Here is a 23,076-nt window from a genome sequence, read left to right as displayed (position 1 = left end):
AGAGTAGTCTAAGAAACACATTACCAGAGGAAGTCTGAATTCTTTATATTTTTCTATGATCTGTCTAAGACAAAGGATCTGATCTCTGGTGCCCTTACCTTTCCTAAAACCAGCTTGTTCCTCTGGCATCTCTGCCTCAAGTTTGGTCCCAATCCTATTTAGCATGATCTTCAATAAAATTTTGGTTGCATGAGATATCAAACTAATAGTTCTATAATTCTTGCATGCCTTTATATCACCTTTCTTATGTAGTGGTATGAAAACTGACTTCTTCCAGCCTCTAGGCCATGATCCTGTCTCCCATATCCTTGTAATCAATCTATGAAACACTCTTATCCCTCCATCTCCTGTGGCCTTCATTAACTCTGCTGGGATTTCATCTGCACCTGAGGCCTTATTGCTGTTGAGCTGCTTAACTACTCTTTCAACTTCATGCCTAAGTGGAGGAGGTTCCAAATCAAAATTTTCCTGGTGGGAGGGCTCCACATTTTCTTTATCCACTCTGCTGTACAGTTCCTCACAGTATTCTTTCCATTTTTGATTTCCAACTCTTGTTAGTAATGATCCATTCCTGTCTTTGATGACATTTAATTTATGCTTAAACTTGTGCTTTAAGTCAAGAACTAAATGAAACATCCATTTTATAATTGTGCCTTCTTATCTAGAACTCTATTGCTTCAAATTTCTTAGTATAGAACTTTTCCTTGTCCTGCTTGATGGCTCTTTTGACTTCTCTGTGTAATCTCTTGTATTCTTCAGTCCCTGTGTCTCTTTGTTTTTCCAATCGCCTTCTTTTGATTAGTTCCCATGTTGAATCTGATATCTATGGGTCTCTTGGTCTTCTTATTGGGCTGAAATACTTCTTCGCTGTATCCTGTATTATCACCTTGACTCCTTCCCAAAACATTTCTGGTGGGTTCTCCTCATTGGTCTCCAAAAAATCATCCAAACGAGTTGATGTTTCTTCTGTGAATCCACTAGGAATTACACTAACATCCAATCTAGTGGGATGTGCCTGACCTGGCAGTTTTTGGAGTCTTAGTCTTACTTTGGCTCTTACTAGCTGATGGTCTATACCACAATCTGCTCCAGGACAAGTATGCACATCAGAAATGCTTGTTTTCCACAGGTGGAGAGCCAGGATGTAATTAATCTGGTGCCTTGACCTATCAATGTTAGATGTCCAAGTATAGGTCTGTTGTGGATGTTTCTGGAAGTAGGTATTGGTAATAACTAATCTGTTAGCATGGGCAAATTCCAACAGTCTTTCACCACGGGTGTTATGTACACCCAGACCAAACATGCCACACTTCAGCCTGACTCCCATACTCTTTCCCACTTTTGTCCCCTAAGATATACAGTATGTCTCTCCTTGGTAGGCAGTCCAAAACAGTCTGTAAGTTTTCATAGAATTCCTCACTCTCTTCTTCAGGCCTATTCGTGTGGGGTGCATAAACTACCACAATTGATAAGTTGGTAGGCTGAGCCTTAAATCTAATAGAGAGTATCATATCATTAATGGGGTTATAACCAAGAAGGCTTCTTGCCTGAGCTGTCTTCAGTATCACAGCTACCCCATGATGTTTTGAGTCACTACCTGAGTAAATAACTAGATTATTGTCCTGTCTTTTGAAGTGACCTTCTCCATTTCATCTGGTCTCTGTAATTCCCAGGATGTCAATTTTATACCTATCCATCTCTTTACAGGACCCTCTGCCTAAGTCCTGAACACGGCTCTGATTATTCTGCACGACAGCCGATGCAGCATGAGATGCGTTATTAGGCACAACCATATTAGCATTTTGGAGTGAAGTCACTGCAAGAAGAAAGTGGTAGGGTTGTAGAGGCCCTTTCCACATAAGATGAAATAGCAAAATAGGAAAGATTCACCCCTAGTCCTCGAATACTCGAATAGCATTGGGAGGAAGGAGCAAGAAGAAAAGAAAGAAGGAAAGAAAAAAGGGAAGGGACCAGTCTACAGATAATATAACAGATGTATAGTACATGAAGTAAGGCATGGTCCAGCATCAGGTACCTCGGGTTTGCCATGCCCGTACTCACTAAAGTGAGCCTTTGAGGCAGGTATATTTCTTCAACAGACATAATTTGCCTTCAAAAGCTTTTATGTCAGAAAGCAGTTCTGATAGATTTACCTTGGCCCTACAGGTTCAAATTAAGTTCATTAAGGTAGTTGTAATGTCTACCATGAATGCAAGACACAATCTATTTTTAATCTGATAATTGTGGGACAGTATTTTCGTGTTTGGTCATGAAAATATCTATTTCTTCAAGTAAATTAAAAAATATTTTTAGCACAGCACCTCTACTTAACCATCTAGCACTTGTCTAGTAGGTAACGTCCTCTTGAAATGTCCATAACGTCTTTTCTTGATAATAAAATTTTACAGGCCACATGCCATGCAAGTATGGTCAAACTTTTATGGGCCGCCAAAAATGCACGTTCGGGCCACATCGACCCGTGGGCCGCCGGTTGCCGAACCCTGATTTAGATGCATTCACACATACTAATTCTTTCCATCTCCTGTGAAAATACCTTACACTTCAGAAGCGGTTTTTCTTCACGATATTCTTCAATCTCCTCTGATATCTTGATGTAGTTATTACCTTTCGACTGCTACTGCAGCAATTATTTTGAAAACTCCAGTTATTAGAATGCTGTCTCAATATGCTACTCATGCTTGCTTGAGAACATTTCAATTCCTTAGCTATAAACTGTTGAGTTTGGCCTTCTTTGTGTAAAGACGATATAAGAAACTTCTTAGCTTCCGATATGTCACTCATTCGACCCATATTTAGCAAATGACTAAAATCCACATGCAAATAATTCCTCACACACAAGTCAGTCCTGTAGCTACTGAAATATATATGCTATTTCAGTGTGCTCTCCTCAAAGCCAATCAGAAAAATTTGGAATATTCTAATATTTTGAACCATGTTAAAAATTATTCTAATTTTGTGAATGTTTTCAAATAACAGTTTTCTTATAATTTATAAAGTACATAGATTTAGATTATGCTAATTCATATTTGATAATAATTATTTTCTGTGCAATAAATTAGAATTGCAAATCATTCAACACATTTTCTTTGATTATTCTAATTTTTTATTTGGAGAAGGTGTACTGTGAACAAAAGTATAGTGCTTCTCTAATTCTTCTGCCAGATCCTTTTCTTTTTCATTGACACTCCTTATTCATTAACGAAAAAGAATAATAACAATAACAGTAATCACAAAACTAGTAATAAAAATGTCACTCACCTAGACAGACACTTCTAAATTGCAGACAACCTCTGAATTGACTCACTACTCAAGTCACTCTATTTTAATGATATTTGCTTTAAAAGATATGATTTAAAGTAAGCCTCAGTTAAAATTTAAAAGGAATAATGGAGCTATTACAAAACTCAATTGCAGATTCTGAGTCAGTTATAACTTAAATATGGATTTAATGAATAACATACTAACTCTTCTATGACATATTGCAGACTTGTTGCATCCAAAAAATAGTTAGTTCAAGCAATGAAGAAAAAAAACTAATATTACTGTGAAAGCTACTGTTTGCAAAACATGTAGCAGCTTCATAATAATTAGTTCATAATAAGTAATGCTAGAAGTCCTACAAATGTATGGATCAGTTATTCATATCAGGTTTTGGCATGAAATTCACAATCCCAAAGGTTTATTTGTTTATTTCGCTATTTATTTATTTAGACAATGTTTATTTAGTTATTACTAATTGACTTGGTTTTTTTAACCATCAAAACACAACTCACTTGTCATCATACAAGTATTGATGATTTATTATTAGCCAGAACAATTTACAACTGTAACAGACATGATAAAAGAACGTAGGTCATAATTTAGTGCCCTCTACTGTTATATAAAAAGAAACTTGCATATTATCAGCTGGAGTTGGTTTTAAAATGACTGCATTCAGATTTTTGATAAATTAACACAGCTATACTTCTTTGAAGTTGGGAAGTGTTTCATCATTGCTGCAGACTCTAAAAAAAAGTCTCTTTCACTTTGTAATGACCACTATGTAGCAATATAGTTTTCTTCCATCTAATCCTATGCAAAGGTAAGCATGATCTCTGCCAGTTCCAATTGGTAATAACGATGACAACAAATATGGTTTTTATGTTCTCCAAGGCATGTGTCAACTCCTGTTTGTCCATAGTAACCAATCAGATGCAAGTTAATAGACTTGTTTCCTGTGAAAAAAGAATAAATTTGTCCTGAGCTGAATGGTTGAAGGTTGCAAATTTGATACTGCAGTTTGAATGTAATACAGAGCTTATATTTATTAAGTACTCTATCTGTTTTTTGAACATGTCTTGGATATATGGGATAGTGACATATTTGCTGCAGTGTTGAGTATTAGGGAAGGAGAGGTGGTTAGGTTCCCTCTCCTCCCCTCTCATTCTCTAACACTCTTAACATTAGAAAAAACAATCACATAACTGCCTGTCCTTCCTATATCAGTCACACCCTTCCAATGATTCGTTATCTTTTCGATAAAAGCCAATGCTGGCAAATATTCACATAAGTAATCCTACCATCATCCAACCCAACCACATGGTATCCTAAACACAAACACAAAGCCAAGGTTATCTGTTCCAATGATACAGTTCTTGCCACTTGCCTACCTTCACCACATTTTTAGGCAATGATTATAACCATTATAAAATAGATAAAATACGAAATTCCCTCTCCTAATTCCTGCCTAATGTACAAGACCACAGAAAAACTATTTACTATCCTATTTATGCAGAACACAAAAGATAGCCAGAGTACTTAATAAATCTATGCTCTACCACATCCAACCCTCAATAATTCATCTAAGGGCAAAATCCACCCCTCTCTCACATCCAGGAATGTATGAAGTACCTTACTGCAGACAGAGGAAGAGCTGCTGATATCTGCCTCAGAGAATATAATACATGTGCTATCATCACTAAGGCAAGTAAGGACTGGCAGATCACACTTTAGACACAGAGCTAAATGGAAAAAATCAAAGTACTACTACTACTACTGTATATACAAGACACTACAACTGAGAGATTGTTTTTTGGAATCAGCAGCAGGGATGAAACACTTTTCAGACCTCAAGAAGTATGGTTGCATTAATTTACCAAAAATCTAAAAGACAGTCATTTTAAAACCAACTGTAACTGAATGCTAAATCCAGACATGAGGTCTTTTCTGATGTCTATTACAATTTTAACTAATAAGTGATTGTGCAGTGCTTGTGAGTATGGTGATAAACTAGTTTTGTTACAAAGATGCCTGTTAAAAATCTAGAAAAATATTAGCAGCTAAAAATATCCCATTTATTTTGTTCTTTTGGTGCTGTGAATTATTATACAAAACATCAAATGAAAGCACAGAACACAAGTCCTATTGTCAATGTAACAGTAGTCTTAAAATATTACTAAACATTCCATTTACCCTCTAACTTCATCCTACTATTTACATTTTTCTACTTTTTATTTATTTTATTTTTTTGTAAGCTGTGGATGATTTTAATAAGAGCCTGAATTTTCATGTTGGTCTCAGAAACTGATAGCACTAATTCTGACAAATTATTGAAAATTAATATGTTCTATTATGAGCCAATATAAAGAACCAATTGTGGCAATGTCCTTTGGTTGAAAAAAGACCTGAGTCTGAATCCTGTCTAGAATGCAAGAACATGTATAACATTTTCTCAATGCAAAGCACAGTTAACAGCCCTCAAATGTGGAAGTGGCAGGGCATTTCATGAAAGTGGAGATGGTCCTCTTGCAATAACAGAAAAACCAGGCTGAAAATATATGCATTAACAGATATAACAGAGTCTAGGTTAATTAGTCTTTCATTATGAAAATTAAATTGCCATAATAGGCCACTTAGCCTAAGTAAAGGATATTTTTATATTATTATTTTATTTGTTTTATTTTGCCATTTTTAACAATTTAAAATATAGTGTTTCTTATATTCTTGTTACCTTCTAATATGTAGCCAAAAAACTGTGTGCTTAATTTGGAGATTTGATTAAACACTTAAGTTGTATATAAAATGAACCAAGAAAAATAAGTAATCACAAAAACCATCAGTTTTTCAAATGTGAAATTCAGAAATATCAGAATCTTAAAATCATGAAAGTTAGCAGGTATATGTAATTATGAAATCAAGCATTAAATTATTCAAAAAAAAAAAAAAAAAAAGATTATTCAACATTCGATTTTCAAATAAATATCTTAAATATAGTATACCTAGTAGAAATCATCCTTCCACCAAGGAGAGGTGGAAATTGTTGAAATCTTGAAATACCGTCATCTGTGCAGTGTTCTCCTGATGATATCATAAAATAAACTTCCAGCAGCCTAGGGGCAATATGTTCAAGTACTGGCCAAGTACTCGTAATTACCTGAAAAATTTATCTTGACTAGAATAATATAACCAAAGTATATGCAAAACATGCAGCACAATATATTTTATTTTCCAACCAACAAATAAGCTAGATTACTAATGTTTGAAAAATGTTTCAAAATGTAACTTATTAACATTTATGTAAGTTAACCACCTGTACAGCAACTTTTCATGATTAATATACATCATCTGCCAATAATTGTCCAGACAATTTAGCAATTTACAATGATACCAGCAGGCAAACCCCAATATTAGGTATGTTCACTTTGGCTTTGATCACCTCCTGCACTCTTTGAGGGAAACTCCACCAATGTGCAGCACACATCAGGTGGAATTTGTCTCCATTCCTTCAGCGACAGATTGAGGACATGTTGCTCAATAGCCACTCCAATTCGTCCCACAGGTGTTCGATGGGATTGAGGTCAGGACTCTGCTTAGGCTAGGGCAGTTGTTTAACACCCATCTCTTCATACCATTCCATAACAGCTGCATCTTTGTGGAACTGGACATTATTATCTTGATAGTAACGTGGGTCCGTTCCATAAAAACTCCAAACCAGCTGAATGCACCTCACACCATTACTCCTCCACCACCAAACTTTACTGTGGGTAAAACACACTATGGTAACAAGCATTTGCCAGGATGCTTCCACACCACATCCTGCCAGACTGGAAATGGGTGAAATTTGATTCACTGGTCCAGTGGACCGTTTTCCACTGGTCAATTGTCCAGTTCACCTGCTTCTTTGCACCAGGCCAAACGAGCAACCTTGTTCGTTGTTGTGATGTTCAGCTTGTGTACCACTGCTCTTCCGTGGAAACCCAGTAAATGGAGTTCTTTTCATATAGTATTAGTGCTTACTATAGTGCTACTGACACTCTGGAACTAATTATGGATGGTCTCTGTCCATTGTAGCCAGTTTTTGGTGCCACCCATTTTAACACCCTACTGTCCCTGTCAGTCATTTTTGACAGGAACCCTGGGTGTTTTCCTGCACTAGTGATGTCAGAACATCTCCATTTGATGATCGCATAGCCAACCATCGATTTTGGATGCTCCAGTTGAGCAACAATGGCACACGTGGACATGCCACCAATGTGATAACCCATGATGATACCACTCTCAAAGTCACTGAGTTCACGTCGTGTTGCCATACCACCTGTATTCAACTACTACGATGAAATACTGCTTCCTACTATCTGTACACCAGTTTTTATGTTATTAACAAATCTGGAATGGTCCATAACTTCAAATAACAGTGGTGTCTGGTCAATTATTGGTAGATAGTGTATATGTACAGTAATCAGCTTTCTGTTTTTTTTTTTTAAATACAAATCCCACCCAATTAAGCAAGGAATCAGGAAATCCAGCAGCCTTGCTCTAGAGAACAAATATAGTACAGTAAGCAGAAAATAGGAAATTTTATTTGGTAATGGAAATACCCCTATATTCCAATCTAAGGCTAAATTTAGTTCTAATTAAAATGAAATTTTTACAAATTATATTAAAGGATTTAAATGACATACCTGGGTGTGAAGTGATTTTTAAAAGGATTTTGGCTTGTTTTGTATATTTTATTTGATGCCTTTTTCCCTGAAATTTGTTTATTTTAATTGCAGCATAAAAGGATAGAAATGACAATGGTAAACACATTTCTGTACAGAAATTGAATGATATGTTAAATAACTTCATAAACCTGGAGAAAATGTATTAACAAGGAACCATTCAAATATGCTGACTGAACTCTTAAATTAAGACTTACGGATTTCCTGAACAGAATACGAGATGGAGAACCACCGCCAACAGAATACGAGATGGAGAACCACCGCCAACAGAATCCTGGCAAAAGATCATACCAACACATGTAGCATTCATAGACTAGAGGAAAGCATTTGATTGTGTGAAGAGAAATCAACTTTTATAAACACCTCATTGCCTGTGAAACTTCAAACCAAATAATAGTAGCAATCTATAATCTTTAAGAGATATAACCTCATAGCAGTCAAATTGGGAACTGAAATATCAAACTGGAAACCAATACATTGTGGCACTGGCAAGGCTGCCTTTTACCACCATTACTCTTTCAGACACTGGAGACTGACAGTTCATGGAAATATTCCATTACAAAGTGATAGTCATCTTGATACACTGTTGTATGCACTATGCAAGCACTCCAGGCAAATAATGAAGATGAAATGAAATATTCTGTGCCCCATTTAAATCTTATTGCTAAAAAATTTAATACAGAAATATTAACTATAAAAAAAAAAAAATTATGGCCCTTCTAGGGAAGGAACTAATTCATAGTAAATTAGGTATTGAAAATACATTACTTATACAAGTAAGATGTTTCAACCATCTTTGTAGCCTGACTTATCAAGAAGAAATTGCCATTAATACTAAAATTCAAAAGTACCACAGAGCACTTAGAATGATTAATTGAGATTTTAATCAACCAAAACATACACAGGCATATCAGAATTAAAGCATACAAGACGCTAGGAAGACCAATACTTACCTATGGGAGGGAAACCTGCACCTCATGAATTTCATTTCAACATGACATACACCAGTTGAAATGAAATTTATGAGGAGAATTGCAGGAGACCAGATGAAAAACAAAGATATAATGAAAAAACTAAATATCAACTTAAAACTTAAAAAATAACAGATCTTATTAAAACTTAAAAGATAACATATCCAGCAATATAGAGAAAAATTATTACAGCATATTAACAGAATGAAAAGACCAGGATACTTCAACAGGTTCTTTGATACATCCCTAGAGGAAGGAGATTGTTAGAAAGACCAGCCAAGAGATGGCTTGAAACCATAACAGTGGAGAGAAGGATAATGAAAGGATAGAGTATGAACATGCAGTGAGATAAAATACTCTTGACATGATGACATGGCAAAGTATATGTTAGAGGGATTATGCGCCATCTGACTGGGACGCTTCCCAGCTAGAGGTTCACGTCTGTGTACTATCCAACAGTCAGCCTTTGGCAGTACTGTTCTTACTGCTTTACTAAAAATGGAGAAGGTTTTGGTTATCTAAATGTTTTTGGTTTACCCTTGAAGGGTATCACTCGCAATGCATGGAAAGGAAGGAGAGTATAATTCATAAATTCAGACGTTACATTTCGGGTGCATTTCAAATAAATGCATAAGCACCTATTTAATTAATTTGTCTGTCCAGATTTCATTGTCATTTCGTATTTAGAATCCTAACAAAAAAGTTGAGGTACAAAGGGATAAAATATTGTGAAATTATATATTACAGTAACTCTGTTCTGGCTGGATGGAAATGAATAAAATTTAGAATGTATCTTAAGAATACATTAAGTTCAGTATTGGATTCAGTAAAAGAATTAAATGATAGTGATATTTCCATAGCTGGAAGATGGAATTTAATGGAACTTTATCAATTTACACATCATTTCAGCAGTCTTTACACATCTGAAATGATTTGTAAAAACTGGTCAAGTGCTACAGTGTAGTCAATTTTTCTTAGATTCAGGACCAGTTGATATTATGATTTTTTTCTTTTTTGCATTATGGACTGTTTTTACTAGTAAAACAATATGTTAATAATTTCTTCGTGAATGGATAGAATTTAATGAACTTCTGATTTCGAATATGTTAAAATTCTGGCAGGGTGCTTAAGGGTCAAAGCTGTATAATTGAGAGGAGACCTCCACATAGCCTTTAAAGGAATGTGGAGAACCAACCAGGGCTTCTGACCTAATGTCAAATCCTCACCTTCTCGTGGTGCACCCTGTTGGGTATCTACTTGGATACTGAACGAACAAGGATGGGCTGGCAATTTGAGATTTAGCCAACCAAATTTATTCTTATTGGTTAAACCAAAATAAAAAATGATGGTACAACATGACAAAATTTCATGCCGGCTGGGGTGTCGCCTGGTTAAACAAGGCCCCCATTGTTTTCGCCAGGGAACCAGGGCAAACAACGAAAAGTCAGCTACTGGAACAAATCTGAAAACACACCCCAACTCAACATCACCAGAGTTAAAGATCGGTACTATCAACATAAGAAGCCTGAATGGCAAAGAAATGGAGCTAGCTGAGGAATTAGATAAGTACCAGATCGACATAATAGGGGTGACTGAAACAAAAAAGACAAAAACTGGTGAGATCTTTCTGAGCAATAAATACAAAATATTATATTCAGGCAATGCCAATCAAGGAAAAGAAGGAGTAGCCATAGTATTCAACACAAAATATGAGGCTAATCTTCTTGAATGGCAGGGAGTCTCAAGTAGAGTAATGTGGGCAAATATGAGAATGGAGAACTGGACAATGAGACTTATTTGTGCCTATGGTCCCACAGAAGGTTCTACTATTGTAGAAGTGGAGGAATTTTTTGATGCTTTAGAAAAACAACTGACACAATGAAAAAGGAAAAGTTGTTCCTTGTTGGGGATCTAAATAGCAGAGTAGAAAATTATTGTCAGACATACAAAAAATATTTTTGGAAAATTTGGAGAAAAGAGCAAAGCCAATAATAATGGCAAATACCTGTTGGATTTCTGCTCAAGACATGGACTGGTTATTACTAACACCATGTTCCAACATAAAAATGTGCACAAATTCACAGGAAAGAAGAGGCAAGGAATAAGAAAAGTCTCATTGACTTTTCTTATTCCTTGTAACATATTGAGATATGTTATTGTTGATAGTGATGTTTTCTCCCTGGTGCAGGACACCAGAGTGTACAGAGGATTTGAAATTGGAAGTGATCACTATTTAGTCTTGAGCAGGATAAAATTGAATTTCATATTGAAAAGAATAACATGTAACAAAGTTTTAAAGCTAATAAAAGTTGAGCAGCTCTCAGATGTGAACTGCAGACTAAAATACACAAAGATTATTGAAGAAAAAATGAAAGAGTTTGAGAACAGGAACCAAATCTTGGAGATTCAGTGGCAAGCCTTGAAGAAAGCCCTGATTGATTCAGCCAGAGAGGCACGTGGTGAGGTTGTCTACGAGGATAAAAAAATCAGAACTCCCTGGTGGACACAGGAAGTTAAAGAGGCAGTGAAGGAAAAGAAGAAAGCATATCAAAAGATCCTGGCAAATAAGTCAGCTTGTGCTCTTAGAGAATACAGAGACAAATGCAAGAATGCTACACACTGTGTAAAACTAGCTAAACAAAAGGCAAGAATATAGAAAATAAATATCATGATGGTGGCAAAATATTCTGGAGGTTGTTGAAGAAGCTTAGGAATGGAGGAAAGAGTGCTGTAAAAGGAGTTAGAGATGATAAAGGTGACATGAAAACAGATGAAAAAGATATCCTTGAAGTATGGAGTAATCACTTTGAAAAACTGCTAAATGAAACAAGCAGTGATGACAGCACAGTGGTAAAAAACACTGACCAGGCATGCAGTCGGGAATACATATCCATACTTGAAGTAGAAAAAGCCATCAAAGTCTTGAAATGTGGAAAGGCAGCAGGAGTAGATGATATTCGACCAGAAATGCTGATGTATGGTGGTATAAAAGTCTTACAGTGGCTGCACTGCATAGTTCAGAAAGCCTGGACAGAGGGACGAATTCCCAATGATTGGAGTAGAGCTCTCATAATACCAATATATAAAAAGGGAAATAAAACTGAATTTGAGAATTACAGAGGTATTTCCCTACTGAGTGTTCCTGGCAAGATCTATGTAAGCATACTTGAGAAACGATTGAGAAGAATTGTGGAAGAAAAGCTGGGTGAAGAACAAGCTGGATTCAGGCCAAATAGAGGCTGTCAGGATCAGATCTTCACTTTACGACAAATAGTCGAGAAAGCATGGAAATATAACAAAGATCTGTATTTAAGTTTTGTCGATTTGGAAAAGGCATATAACAAGATGCCAAGAGAGAAGCTATTCAATACACTACAGTTATATGGTGTCAATGGGGCATTATATCAAGCAATACTGAGTCCTTATTTGAGTTGTAAGTCAGCAGTTAGAATTGAAGGAAGTACAGGAAGATGGTTTAATGCTAAATCTGGTGCGAGACAAGGATGTACATTATCCCCTCTGTTATTCATTATCTATATGGATCACATTATGAAGGAAAGTGGTATTAAACATGATATCAAAATTGGAGATGTTAATGTCAGCTATTTGCTTTATGCAGACGATGTTATACTTATCAATAAATCTGCTACGAGTCTGCAAGATTCCTTGACTAAATTGAATAATTGTTGTAATAGATATGGTATGAAGGTCAGCAATAAAAAGACAAAAACAATGAAAATAGGCGTAACCACTGAAAATGTCAACTGTGTTGTGAATGGAGAACCTGTGGAACAAGTAAAACATATCAGCTACTTAGGCACGATTTTTAGTGAAGATGGTAAATTAAATATGGAAATAGACAACAGAATCGGCAAAGCTGGTATGGTGGGAAGTCAATTGAATAAATTCATATGGAATAATAGAGAAATTAGTCGGAACACTAAATTAGCTGTATACAAGACAGTGTTCAAACCAGTCTTAACTTATGGATCTGAGAGCTGGTCAGAAGTAAAACACTTGACCAAAGACTAGAGACCGTGGATATGAATGTCCTGAGAAAGATTAGTGGCGTGAACAGATGGCATCAATGGCAATATCATATTAAAAACGAGGATATTAGGAAAGAACTTGACATTGTCAGCATCCTTACATTCTTTGGTGGAAAATCTCGCCTAACTAATCTTTCTCAGGACATTCATATAACAACTATTGCTTAGGACATTTCCAAGAAATAAAAAGCTTGGACAGATATTTATATTTTGCAGTTTTAAGTATCTTTCTTGCTTCCAGAATACAGTCCATGTACTTACTTACACACACCAACTACAAACATGAGGCTGCAAAATCTATAGTAAATCAGTGCTGTCTGTGTGTGTGTGAAAGACATTAAGGAAAGAAAGTCGAAATCTCAATGTATGTCTTTGAAAAGGCAGTAGTTGTGGTCCCTGCAGAAAAGAGTGAAAGGAAGCTTGTTCCAAAAAACAGAGGCAGACAGAATGAAAGAGGATGAAGAGAAATAAGATAATGCAAAGCAGAACCTCTATGAGTAAAATGGATGGATTGAAAGAAGAAGAAAGTGGTTAACAATTAACCAAAATATCCACTGCTGGAGAGCATCAAGGATTTTTTAAGAAGTTTTTGGTTAGGTGAATCTAAGGTTAAGTGGATTAAGTTTATATAGTGTTAATAGTTGCATTTTAAAGCAGTTTAAAGCCTGAAGAGCCGGCATTTTTCTTGACCCTCCTCAAAGGAAAGTGAAGTAATTCACTTTGGAGCGATTAGATATCCAATACTGTATTATATTGGTGGAATTATGCTAGAAGAAAATGATGAGGGTAGGGATCTTGGAGTGTTAATAGATAGGAAGTTGAAGTTTGGGGGCCATGAGCCAATATAACTCAAAAGATAATTGCTGAAACGAACGTTCCCATGTAAAGATAAGAATGTTATTTTGCCTCTTTAGAAGGCTATGATAAGACCTCACTTGGACTATTGTGCACAGGTTTCTGTTGTAATTCTGATATATTGAAGAGAGTATACAAATGCAAGTGTTAAAAATGATATCAGGATTGTGGAACACAGATTGAGAATTTGTAGACTGCAGACACTAGCAAAGAGGAGAAAGAGGGGTGATATGATTGAGACTTACAAACTTCTCTGAAAGGGTCATACAGGATTACAACTGATGGAATTTTTCAATTTATGGAGGGTAGGGAAAGGACGAGAAGGCATCCTTGAAGCTTAGAATGAAGGCTGCTAAGAAGGGGTGATGGTGTGATTTTTCTCTCAGAGAGTGGTGCATGATTGGAATGGATTGCCATTGGATGTTGTGAGTGCAAGCAGTGTGAATGAATTCAAGAATAAGTATGATAGCTGGTGTGCATAGTATGTGGCCTCCCTCAATGAGTCTCTGATTCCCTGGAGGGTCATTTCACCTTTATTGAGGGTCAATAAAGGTCGAAACTGGTCTGGGCAGTGGCCCTTCCCTTAATGCATGGCATTATACATGTCCGAAAGGAGATGTGCTTTGCATTATGGGAGAGACTAACACAAGGAGTGATGAGAGCTTGGCCCACCTTTATCACAAGTTGCCTCAGTCCTGAAGATACTTCAGGCACAAACTTTGTTTGCTTACACTTGGATAAAGGATTAAACTAAATTTATTATAGTCTAACCAAGTGAGAAAAAAAAAACTTCCAATACCATAGTTAAAGCAATGCAAAAAGTCACATTTTCTACATACAAGTAGTAAAATCGACAATTATCTCTGATCCAGAGCATGTAATAATATGGTAATACACCATTTTACTACCTGAATATAGAAAATATAGACTTTTGCAATGATTTAACCCTGGTCTAGTTCCTTGATGAGGCTTCCGTAAAGGTCAAAATCAATCTGAGTATTGGCCTTTCCCATGTTTTTGGATTATGGTAGACTGAGGCAACTGATGTGAAGTCAACAGTCTCTATATGTAAGTAGACTTGTCATGAAGTTATTTCATACACAAACTGTTTGCTTATGCTTCAGAAAGGATTATAATAAGAACATAATTTCTTGGATATAATGCATATTGTTTATGTTGGTATTGATTTAACTATGGTATCTTTCTAGATCTAGCTCCTACTAATGAAATCTCATAAAGGTCAAAACCAGCCAGCTTGGTTGGCCGAGTGGTGGAGATGGAGAGCTGTAGAGTAGGTGCCACATAATAATAATAATTACACCCATGAATGTTGGGGGTTTACCCATTCAATTTTTATAACACCAAATCTCAGTCAAATTTATTTATTTATATTTGGCAAATTATCTCTGGTTCACGTGTGGATATACCAGGGCTTCACATGCTACTTGACAAGGAAACTGTACTATGCAGCAGAATTATTTGCTAGCTTGTTGGAAAGACTTCTGATCATGCATTAAAAAGTGTAGTCCAATGTCCTTTACTCTGCTCTTTTGAAACCATTCTACTTCTGCATCTTTACTGCTGTAGTATTCTTGGTTTCTACTGTTTGGCATGCCTATGAAGAGTGCCAGCTCCACTGCCTGGAAAGACAAAGGGGAGATGAAACCAGAGCTTCTTCTTGAGACAAACATGACAAACAACTTCAGTCCTCTAATAAGAAAAGTGACCATGTTTCCTAGACAATGAAATGTTATCTATCACTTAGGATATTGAGATCTCCTAAAGGCCAGCCTGGCTGGCCGAGTGGTTAGCATATCCACTCTCCAGCCAAAAGGCTGCAGGTTCAAATCCTGCTGTGAGCATGGATGTTTGTGATTGTCTGTGAAAATACTAGTGGTGGGCGGTAGATGGCGTTGGTGTAGATGATGATGGTAGTTGCGGTTCATTGTAGTTGATGGATTGAGTGGTGGAGACAGAGAACCGTAGAGTAGGTGTCCCCCTTCCCTCGATGAATCTTTGGACTCCCTGGAGGGATCACATAATAATAATATACAAGTCTTTTTTGTTCCGAATATGGTATCATGAAATTACAAGATACTGTATATCATTATGCACATGAAACTGCATGTCTAGCTACTTCAAAAGCCACACTTGATTCCGATGAATGAAATAGTGAGTTGACTTCGCAAATGGGATGAAAGTGATTAAACCATATTGCTTGCTTCCAAACAGTAAAATAATGATTACATCTTTTTTAGAAACAGACGTTTCTTCTAATTCTTCCAGTTCTTCATAATGTGACAGTCTGTAAGCAATGAGCATAAAATACAGATTAATCCATTTTTTGAGTTCTGTAGTGATTCTATTGGTTTTCTTTTTCGATCTGGATCAGTTCAATGGCTAAACAAAGGTATCTTCTTAACTCTTCTCATCCTCTGCATGGCTGTACTTCTCATAATCTCATCTCATGTCATCTTGCCATCTCTTCTTTGGCCTTCTCTGATGTCTATTGTCATCTACAGATCTCATTCTGTTAATAATATATACACCTTATGCTGTTATATCTTGCAATACATCCATCCCATCTCCATGTTGAATATATGATGTACTGGATAATGTTCTATATACCTGTTCATCTTATCAAATGAGAGGGTATCCTATTTCTAAGTTTAACACATGCATATTCTTCTCTACTCTTCTCAGTGAGTTTTGTCTGCTCTCTCCACATCCTGAATTTTAAATATAAATCTTTTGGTGTCTATTCTTTCTATAAATCCTCAGATTTAGTGTTTTTTTTTTTTTTTCTGTTCTCACACATAAGGAATATTAGTGTAGAAAGGCTAGTTTGCTATGGTTTTTTTTTTTTTTTTTTTGTTTCCAGAGGCAAAACTAGATCTTACAGTATTTGTATTTCATAAATGTCTTAGTTATTATTTGATAAGTTTTTATATATGCATTTCTGAATAGGTCATAAAAACAAATCTAGATCTTAAAGGTAAGCATAATGAATTTTGGATGAGTTATTCAAGTGATTCCTGTTAAATGAGAATATCATACTACACTGTATAATAAACTAATATCTTTAAACGTCATTTGAATAAATACCTGTATTAATTCTGTTTGTGATAATGGATCTACCACGATTTTCCTCCATAACTTATTTAACATATCGGCATTGCTATGAGATTCAGAGTGCACTGCTCCACAACAAGAAATCAGTCTTAAAAAATAAATCAGCAGAATAAAGTTTCTAAGAATGATTCAATTAAAAAATAAAACTGTTATAATTAAGATGAACACAAATAAATAAATAAATAAAATATATCTATTGTCAAAACATTGGTGAGCAAAGCAAATACTAAATCTCAACACACTGATGACTGCAGTGCTCCAGTTTTACAAGTTGTTTTCAATCTTACATAATACAAAAAAAGTTACTAAGCTAATACTGTAATTACAGCCAATTCATTATAGTGAACTTTCAGGAGAAAAAGGTATAATGAAATATTTGTTATAGTGAAATTTTCTCTAGAACAGCAACTATGTTATAGGGTTGCTGACCTTTTCAATGTTTATTATTGTAAGTAATTTCAATATATATCACTGTTTGTTATGCTGGGAGTTGGTTGTAATTATTTATAGTTAAGCAGCAAACTGTAAAATTAAAAGTAATGATTAATGCATATTTTTTTGGGGTTGCTTAAAGATGCAGCTAGATAGCATAACCATAAAGAATTTGATTGACTGACTGAAGGTTCTGACCAACAATCAATCCTCTAGTGCTCCAGACTGGACACTGAACAAACAAGGATAAACTTGCAATTTAGGACTATTTAGTAGTTTCAGCCAAGTGTAATTCCAAATTACACTTGGTTGAAACTACACATACATTACAATAGCATACCACAGTCACAGTCAGCTAGAATGCTGCAGTTATACAAGATCCCTGCTATTTTTGCCAGGGAATGAGGATAAACAGTAAAAAAAAAGTCAGCTACTGGAACAACATCAACAGAAAAGAAGCTAGGCATTATCAATATAAAAGTATCGGAAATGAAATAGAACTAGCACACTGATATGAGACCAAGAAGACTAAAAAAAAAACTGTTGAGGAAAGTAATATTATAGTATTCAATACTAAACTTGAAGAAAACTTCTTAAATAGAAGACTATTTCAAGTAAATAGGCCCACTATCAAGTAAAGTGACATGAAATTTCAAAATGGAATGGAAAAACAGAATACACAGACTTTTCTGTGCCTATCATTCCACTAGGTTTCAGCAAAAAAGAAAAAGAAAATTGTTTCTCTATATCAGCAGGAGGATTAGAGGATTGAATATAGCAACTGACACCATCTAACATTGGGCAGAATTAAATTAATATCACATTTAAAAAAATCAAACTGCACAACTTTCTTGAGTGAATTGTATATGCAAATAATATTGGAGAAAATATGAAGGTGGGAAAACAGAAACTATGTCTTAGAAACTGCATGGGGAGGGGGGGAATGACACAGGAAAATGTGGTGAAATTTTCTACAATGACAGAAAAATAAGAACTGCAAGATGGACACAAGAAGGATACAATGAACATCATACATAAAATTTCTGGTAATAAGTCAGAATGTACTCTTAGAAGACACAGAGAAAAAATGTATAAAAGTTGTTTAAAGTTGGTAAACAATAAGTCATGCGAAGATTTAGGAAAGGAGGATATATAGAAGAGGAAAAAAGATCGTGAAGGCAACACAATGCTTTCAAGATTACTATTCCTATACATAGTACCCATCTATAAAAAAAGGGATATAAAATTGAATGTGAAAATCACAAAGGTATTTCCCAACTGAGTATTCCTGGTAAGAGTTATGTAAGAAATGGTTATGAAAAATTATGGAAGAGAAGCTTGGTGAAGAACAAGCTAGATTCAGACTAATTAGAGGTTATCAGGATCAGATTATCAATTTAAGACAAATAGTTGAGAAATCTTGGGAATATAACAAGGATCTGTATTTAAGTTTCTAGATCTGGAAAAGGCATATGAAAAGGTGACAAGAGGAAAGCTCTTCAAAGCTCTACAGTTATATGGTGTAAATGGGACATTATATTGTGCAACACATTTAAGCTGCAAGTAACAGTTAAAATTGAAGGAGGTACAGGAAAATGGATTGATGTTAAATCAGGTGTGCAACAAGGTGCACATTATTTCTACTGTTATTCATTATCTATATATGGTTCACTATGAAAGAAAGTGGTATTAAATCATATATTAAAATTGGTGATGTTAATTTCAGCTCTTTACTTTATGCAGTGATGTTGTACTTCTGGATAAATCTAGTACAACTCTGCAAGCTTCCCTGATTAAATTGAATAACCGTTGTAATAAATTTGGTATGAAAATCAGCAAAAAAAAAAAAAAATGATGATGATGATGATGAAAATAGGGAGAATGAAAAACTGCATCCTGAATGGTGAACCTATAGAAAGAAGTAAAACATTTCAGCTATTTAGGCACAACTTTTTGTGAAGATGGCAAATTAAATATGGAAATAGACAACAGAATTAATAAAGATGGTATAGTAGGAAGTCAGCTGAATAAATTTATATGGAATAAGAAAGAAATTAAATAAAATAGCTCTATAAGACAGTGTTGTGTTCAAACTAATTTTGCCTTATGGATTTGAGAGCTGGCTTACAGATAAAACACTTGATCAAAGACTGGAGACAACAGATATGAGAGTTATGAGAAAGATTTGTGGAGTGAATAGATGGCATTAATGTCAGTATCGTATTACAAATGAGGATATTAGGAAAGAACTAACCATTATCAACATTCAAGAATGTGTTCTTCTTCTTCTTAAGTAACTTCTCCAATTTGGAGCTAATCTCAGATAGTATGGTCATCTAATACAATGGGAGAGGAAAGAATTTGAAAGATTAACAAAACAAGTGCTCTTGTTGGCAGGAAAAAAATTCAGAGGAAGACCAAAAACTACGTGGATTGTTACAGTAAAAAGTTCCTTAGAAAACAGAAATATAAAATATGATCATGTTGGAGTCCTGACCAATAACAGATTAATTTGGAAGAAAACTGTTGATCAGAAGTTAGTATTGGGGTAACTTTTTCATGTAGTACTATTGTAATATCCTGTACATCCCTGAAGGTACATATCAGGAATTTGATGATGACTATTCTATTAATCATATTTTATTAGGAATGACTACATAATCAGCACCTTTAGTTCAAACATTTACCATTATTTTTGTTGATTTTCACTGAAACAGAAGATGATGCTGAGTGACAGCTACCAAATTGATTAAATTTCTATATTAACCTATTTACAACTCGAATAAAGATTATAATAGATGACTGTGTAGAAGTTAAGTATTCAGGGAGGGATTTTTCAGATCATTAAACTGACATTATTAGGATGGAAAACACTGGCTTGAAAATAAATGCAATGGATCTTGACAAACCTTAAATTTTACTATAGGTGTGAATGGGCTGGCCATCCTATCGGCACTCTAATGAATTTCTTAATTATTTAACTAATTTTTTAATTAATTAAGACATCTAGTTAAATTTCACTTAACCAGCTGTTTCCCATAGATGTGACTTAAAAAATAAGCTCCTTGGAAAGTTCAGTGATATGATTTTCAACATAAACAAAAGCTATCAGATTATATTCTGTATATATAATATGATATAGCCAGCCTGGTTGGCCGAGTGGTTAGCATATCCACTTTCCAGCCAAAAGGCTGCAGGTTCAAATCCAGTATATGGACATGGATGTTTGTGATTATCTGTGAAAATACTAGTGGTGGTAGTGGACAGTAAATAGTGCTGGTGTAGATGATGATGGTAGTTGCAGTTCATTGTAGTTGGTGGATTGAGTGGTGGAGACAGAGTTGTGTAGGTGCCCTTCCTTGATGAGTCTTTGGACTCCCTAAAGATGTCACGTAATAATAATAATATTACACATGAATGATAATTATGAATTATCTCAATAAAACCAAACAACAGTCAATGGAGTGGAGATGCAAAGATTCTCCATGACAAAAGAAGTTCCAAACCCAAAAGTCAGCGGGGTCCTTACCAAGTACCTAAAAAAAAAAAAAAAAAGTGGAACTGTTACAGGCAGGAGGCAGTTCATTCAACAGCTCTGAAGGAATTAAAGGAGGTATACTGAAGGAAAAAGTGTGCAGGAAACTGAGCAGAGGCATGTTGCTTTTTGCAGGACAATGCACCTGCTCACAGTGCTCATAAAACCCAACAGAAAATACACAACATGGACTTCCAATGTCTGCCTCACCCACCCTATTCACAAGACCTGGCCCCATCTGACTATTTCTTAATTTCAAATTTAAAGAAACACTTGAAGGGAACAAAAGTGACCATAAATGATGGAGTTATATCTGCAGCTGAGGACTGGTTTGTGCAACAAGGGGAAAAACCTTTTTTTCAGAGGACTGCAAGTGATTCAGCAGTATTGTAACACATGTAAAACAATTCATGGGGAATATGTAGAATAATGTGTAAGTTACATGGTTCTACCTCAATTCCTTCATGGTAATTATCACAACTTTTCAGCACACTCTCATATAAATCCATTCTTCCCTTCAAATTCACTTCGCACATCCAAAAACTTGCAACCATTCTTTCTACATAGCTAGCCTACGGTATCGAGCTGTTTGCTAGCATAGCCTTTATTTTTAATTTGTACTAACATAAATAGGGAATACAATATTTTTACTTTTTTCGCTCTTCAACTCTTGCTTCTTCTAATATTTCTTTCATATACTCTCTCATATTGTATTTGAGACTGCAAATTCTTGAATCTCCACTGTTTGATCAGCTTTGGCTCAAAATTTCTCTACCAACTCAACCAAGCACTTTTCACATGCTCCCTCTATCACTCTCCAAACTTGGTCAATCACTCGACCTCTTTAACTTTCTCTCTCTAAAGTTTGCCTTTTTACAGTCAAGTACCCCAATAGTGAGGTCATCCTTCTTAAGGATTTCAATGTCCACAACTCATACTGGCTCCCCTTCTCCAGTTTTACCGATCAAGCAGGCAGGGATACTGAAGCATTTGCCATCAACAATGAGTATCTCAGATCATCAAACTTCCCACCAGAATACCAGACAACCCTCTCCAATTTACCAACACACTTGACCTCTTCCTAACAAACTCTCCTTCCAGGTATACTATGGTTGTCAGTTTTTCTCTTGGAAACTCGGACCACAACCTTATCAAGTCTCTTTTGAGGCAGAACAACCTACAAGCAGTTCACAGTCTTGTGTCCTTTGGAACTACAAGAGTACCAACTGGGAAGACCTCCATGACTCTATTCCTCCTTCCCATGGTCCGACTACTGCTTCAGTTCTTCTGATCCAAACACCTGCTCAGACCGAATAACAGAAATCATCCTTACAGGAATGAAGATGTTCATCCCCTATTCTACTCCAAATTCTTAGCCACTATTCAAGCCTTGGTTCTCAAAAAAGTGTGCCAATGCTGTAAAAAAAAAAAAAAAAAAAAACTTCTGCTTACCACAATTGGCTCAAGACCAAAACTCCAGCCCTCTCTGCAGCCCACAACAACTGCAAAAGAATTATCACCAAAGTTAAATAAATTATAATACTGGAATTAACTTGTGTAAAATATTATTTATTAGTATAATTTTCACCTGAGTATCAAAGGCATCTTCAGTACAAAGCTAATAGAACAATAACTGACAATTCCAAAAGGTACCACCTAAGTAGCTAATGTAAGATAACTAAAAAGAGGTCATTAAATTTCTTAACTTATTACTCAGGTGAAAATTATACTAATAAATAATATTTTACAAGTTAATTCTGGTATTAAAATTGATTTAAATATGTCTACTCATGGTATTTCCTTATTGAAACACAATCATCACCAAGTCCAAGTCAAACTTTGAAAGTTTGACTTGGACTTGGTGATGATTGAAATGCCAAATGCTGCAAACTCACCTCCTGCCCAAATGACAATTGCTCCTTCTGGTCCCTTGCCAAGGCCATCAGGCACAACTTCTGACAAACCAGGTTTCAAACACTCTCACATACAGATGGCACTGTAGTCACCTCGCCAAAAGACAAGTCCAACTCTTGCACTGTTCACTTGCATCATCTTCTCTTCCAATTACTGCATTGATGACATGGGCAGAGTTCCATCCACTC

At 35.5% G+C, this 23,076-nt stretch overlaps 1 protein-coding gene across 1 annotated transcript in view; it reads right to left on the bottom strand.

The window, feature by feature from the left end:
- LOC150096239 (midasin) overlaps positions 1–23,076 on the bottom strand; it is a 1,081,806-nt gene that overhangs the window by 970,710 nt on the left and 88,020 nt on the right. The window contains exons 9-10 of the mRNA XM_090409469.1: positions 16,981–17,095; positions 6,279–6,433 (exon numbers count right to left, since the gene is read on the bottom strand). Coding sequence (XP_090265595.1) covers positions 6,279–6,433; positions 16,981–17,095 — 270 coding nt within the window. The remainder of the gene's footprint in view (positions 1–6,278; positions 6,434–16,980; positions 17,096–23,076) is intronic.

The sequence above is a fragment of the Typopeltis vanoorti genome, chromosome 19, assembly GCF_054136105.1.
Source record: "Typopeltis vanoorti isolate ZY-2024b chromosome 19, IOZ_Tvanoo_1.0, whole genome shotgun sequence".
Lineage (NCBI taxonomy): Eukaryota > Metazoa > Arthropoda > Arachnida > Uropygi > Thelyphonidae > Typopeltis > Typopeltis vanoorti.
The sequence above is the reverse complement of the archived record's forward strand: the minus strand, read 5'-3'. Positions and strand labels throughout refer to the sequence as shown.